At 57.1% G+C, this 4,383-nt stretch overlaps 1 protein-coding gene across 2 annotated transcripts; it reads right to left on the reverse strand.

The window, feature by feature from the left end:
* On the reverse strand, window positions 1–4,153 carry PPARD (peroxisome proliferator activated receptor delta). Of its 2 annotated transcripts, XM_009481340.2 has the most exons (6): window positions 3,998–4,153; window positions 3,116–3,267; window positions 2,214–2,352; window positions 1,426–1,628; window positions 664–1,114; window positions 1–260 (listed from the first exon to the last, which is right to left on the reverse strand). In XM_009481340.2, exons 1-6 carry the CDS (start codon window positions 4,131–4,133, stop codon window positions 13–15), a joined length of 1,329 nt encoding a protein of 442 aa, XP_009479615.1. In that variant the 5' UTR covers window positions 4,134–4,153; the 3' UTR covers window positions 1–12. The 2 variants fall into 2 exon arrangements, with proteins under 2 accessions (XP_009479615.1, XP_009479616.1); XM_009481341.2 differs by lacking the exons at window positions 2,214–2,352; window positions 3,116–3,267.
* Window positions 4,154–4,383: the final 230 nt, after the last annotated feature.

A 4,383-nucleotide genomic window follows, 5' to 3' on the forward strand; every position in this document is an offset into this window, starting at 1 on the left:
AATAACAGTTCCTTAGTACATGTCCTTGTAGATCTCCTGCAGAAGCGGGTGCAGAGATGTCTCTGTCTCCGTCTTCTTGATCTTCTGCACCAGCTGGGCGTGCTCCGTCACCAGCTGCCGCAGGTCGGCCATCTTCTGCAGCAGCTTGGGGAAGAGGTACTGGGCATCCGGATGGTTGGACTGCAGGTGAAACTCCAGCGCTCGCAGGATGTTGTCTTGGATCTCCTCCACCTGCTTCACGTTCATCAGGCCAGGACGGTCTGTGGAGAGGAAGCGCGGTAGCTCTAGTGTTATGGTGTAGCCCTCCAAAGCACATGCTCCTCCTGAGGAAAGGGAGACGGGGACTGTAACCCACCCACCGTGACTCCAACCTCGTCAACGAGACAAGGGGAGAAATGCGCCCTTGGACAACATATCCCACAGCAGCATACGAGAAGGAGATGCCACTTCTACGCTCCTTGTTTGTGGTCCAAGCTCACTAGGCGTCACTGCCACGGAGCAGCTTTGGTTTTGGAACAGTTCAGTTCTTCTCTTGTCCCCGCTAAGACACCGCTGGCTGATCTCAGGGCCAGCTGCAGCTCAGCTCCCCCAGCCCAGCCCCAACCACCTCTAAGTACAGGAGGACTCTTCCCGAGACTCGGAGGGCCAAGAGCACCCGCTCACCTCCGCACAGGATAATGGCAGCCACAAACAGAGACAGGTCACTGTCATCCAGCTCCAGCGCATTGAATTTCACAGCAAACTCGAATTTGGGCTCCATGATCTCGTTGAAGGGCTTGCGCAGGCTACGCAGGAACTCGCGGGTCACGAAGCCATTCCCGTTGGCCACCAACAGCCCATCCTTGTTCATGATAGAGGCCAGCATGGCAAAGATGGCCTCGTGCACCCCGTACTTCAGCAGAGTCACTTGGTCGTTCAAGTAGAGGCCTATGAAGCTGGGGATGCTCTTGGCGAACTCCGTGAGCTCCCGCACAGTCTCCACCGTGGTGCACTGGCAGCGGTAGAAGACGTGCACCCCGATCTCCTTGTAGGGAGGAATGCCATTCACCAGCTGTTTCCAGACCAGCCCCTTTTCTGCCTGCCACAAGGTATCCATGTCGTGGATCACAAAAGGCTGCTTGATAAAGAAGGAAGCAGTTAGGAACCTGCTGTGGGGACTCGAGATACCAGCTCTGCCACGGACACTCACATTTGTCTGCCTGTCAGTGCCCGGGCAATCTGCGCCCACCCACCACAGCACAAAATCTGCAGAGCAATGGGAATTTTCCCAACGAGGGGCAGGACGTGTAGAGCCCACCTAGCTGCAGCCGGGAACTGGTGCGTGTGGAACAGCTACAGCAGGAGGGAGATGGGCAGCATCTCCCCAAGAACAGCCTCCCATGCTGTTTCATGGCCAACCCCACCTGCCCCGGGGAGGAAACTTACTGGGGTGCTGCTGGCCTTCCCGGTCAAGATACCTCTCGCCTTCTTTTTGGTCATGTTGAAGTTTTTCAGGTAGGCGTTGTAGATGTGCTTGGAGAAAGCTTTCAGGTCGGCCACCTGCGGGTTCTGGCAGCTGATCTCACTTGCCGTCAGCCCTGCCACCAGCTTCCTCTTCTCTGCCTCCGGCATGCGGCCGAAGCGGATCGCTGTCGGAGGGGGCAAAACCAGCGGGTCAGGACACTGGGGATGACCCCAGGAGACATGTCCAGGAAGGCAGCAGTCTGCTCTGGCACTGCAGACAGAGGTCTGCTGGTGAACGCCTGCAGCTCCTCTGGCATCAAGACCTTCACCAACCAGCCATTACTGCTGCCCTCGCCAACACAACCTCACACTGAGCTCCCATCCCTGCTCTTCTGGGCTCTCGCGCAAACCCTGCTTCCCACATAAACACCGTTGCTTGGACAGGAACAAGATGGTTACACCCGAAGTTTAAAAATACCAGCACGGAAGAGCAATCTGTGCGTCCAGTTCCCTCTGGGTCACCCCTAAGGGACAGCCATGTGCCAACAGCCAGCCTGCACGGTGGGAAGGAACAGCCCCTTCTTGTACAGAAGAAGGGGATGAAGAGTCAAAGGCTCAAAGCATTGGGTTTGAAAGCTGATCCCCTAGCAAGAAGGGAGCCACAGGATAAAGCAAGCTACATACAGCCTCCCCGTGCGAAGCCTTCACTGAAGGGCAGATGGCCCCGTGGCACCCAGCCGGCCAGGCCCATGGACAGCGGCGACACTCACCGTTATGCGACATGCCCAGCGAGAGGCATTTCTGGAAGCGGCAGTACTGACACTTGTTCCTGTTCTTCTTCTGAATCTTGCAGCTCCGCTCGCACTTCTCGTACTCCAGCTTCATGCGGATCGTCCGGCGGAAGAAACCCTGCAGGCAGGTGGCACAGAGGGGGACACGGAGCAGGGGGACAAGGGAACAGCAGCGTTAACGCCTGTGGTTTGGGACCAGGCTGGTTTATTATCCCCAGGGGCCTCACGGAGGTTCAGCTGGGTGGGGAGGAGGAGGAGGAGCCCTGGCTCTCTTTGACACAAGCAGAGTCTCTATCGCAAGGAGAGGTCGTGCGGTGGGAGAAGGGGCCTGCAGAGGAGGAACCGTGGAGGGCAGCCGATGGTCCAGCGCCGGACACGGCGCGTGTGATACTGCAGGCAGCCGGCAGGGAGGGATGGAGGAACAAGCTGCGGGCCGGCCCCAGCCTGCAGGAATGTCTGGCAGGACCTGGGCTGCTAAAGCAGCCCTGCTGGCATCTGCTGTGGGGAAAAGAATTTCAGAGGCGCATCCAAGCTGCAGACAGTGATCCCACGGGGATAAACACACAGCTCACTGCTGAGCTGCAGCACAGAAAGCAAAACCAGGGTCCCTGTGGGGATAGATGGATTTGCTTTATAAAATAAAGCATGATGGGGCAACATTTCGGCCATATGCATCTCAGCTGCCTCCTCCAGGACAGTATTTGTGTGCCTGCCTCTACACTCCACACTCTCTGGACAGGCTGCAAACGATTTCTTTACAATTGCTCAGTCCTGCATCCCTGCTTTGCTGCAAACCTGCATGTTTGAAGAGATGGTGTGCTCCCTGGGGTCTAATCTCTGCTTGGCATTGCTGAACCCAGCCCTCCCCAGGGCGTACGTACCTTGCAGCCCTCGCAGGCGTGCACACCGTAGTGAAACCCCGAGGCTTTGTCTCCGCAGACCCTGCACTCCACGTTCAGTGCTCCCAAGGCTGCCTCCTCACAGCCCATCTGCAGTTGGTCCGACAGGGAGGGAGAGGAGCTCTGCGAAAGGTCTGCAAACACACAGAGGGATACGTCCTTTCGTGTAGCAGCCGCAAGCCCAGCATTGCGTCTAGCTCCTCCAGACGTGGGGCTGACAAGGGATTTCCAGCACTGTCCCAGCCTGCCACTGGCATCGCATCTGGGCAGTTAACCTCTGAGATCAGGCACTGGCTGCAGGCAGATGCCACGCACAGAGAGCCAAGAGTGTCCCCAGTGTGCCCAGCAGCTGAGAGAACTCCGCATCAATGCTGATTTCTTCCCTCTGGCATTCATGCCTAGGCAATGAAACCCAACCAGCAAATTTTATAATCCCCAGCTGGCAGGCGGCTGGCACAGGGCTGCCCAGCTGGAATGCCCAGGGCTCTGGAGGAGCCTCTTCAGCAGCAACAAACCTTCTCTTCCAGCTCCTACAATCAGTTTGCACTGAGGACTTCACAGAGCGGCCAGGGAAGCGTTCTCAGGCACCCTGAGAGTCCTCCCCATCTGGGCCACAACATTACCTCCCTTTCCTTTTAACTTCCATCTCCTAACCTGCTGCCAATGGCTGTGCAGCGACTGCAGAGGGAGAAAAAAGCCTCTCCGTAACTTCGCTTTTGACGCGTTATTTCACAAAGGGAAGAGATTAAAACAAGCCAAACTCCATTCACGGGCAGGTCTGCCCTTCGCAGCTGAGCATACTGCCCGCAGGACGTGGATGCCTGGATGCTCCAGGGACAGACGAGTTCCCACGGCTCCACTCACCTGTGTAGCTGCTCGAAGGCAGCGAGCTGTCTGGTCCTCCACTTGGGTCCGAGGGTCCGCTTGCCACCATCACTGCCTCTTCCTTTTCCTCCTCCTCTTCCCTGACCTCAGGTACTTCCTCCTGTAGTTGTTCCATAATTGATCACCCCTCAGTGCCAAGACTGCAATCCCTGTCATAGCTCTGGCATCATCCGCGTCTATCCGAGATGGACCCTACCAGGCTGTTCCTGCTAGCCTGCGGGACAGAGGGAGAAATGCGCGGCGTCAGCTCTGAACGTGGAGCATCTCGGCAGCAGGGTGGTGTGTAACCACGCCAGTCCTGCTCTGCTTGCTCTGCTTTCTCTCCTTATCCAGATAGACAAGTAGAACCCGGGGCCTTTTAAAGG

The sequence above is a fragment of the Pelecanus crispus genome, chromosome 17, assembly GCF_030463565.1.
Source record: "Pelecanus crispus isolate bPelCri1 chromosome 17, bPelCri1.pri, whole genome shotgun sequence".
In the NCBI taxonomy this organism is placed as follows: Eukaryota; Metazoa; Chordata; class Aves; order Pelecaniformes; family Pelecanidae; genus Pelecanus; species Pelecanus crispus.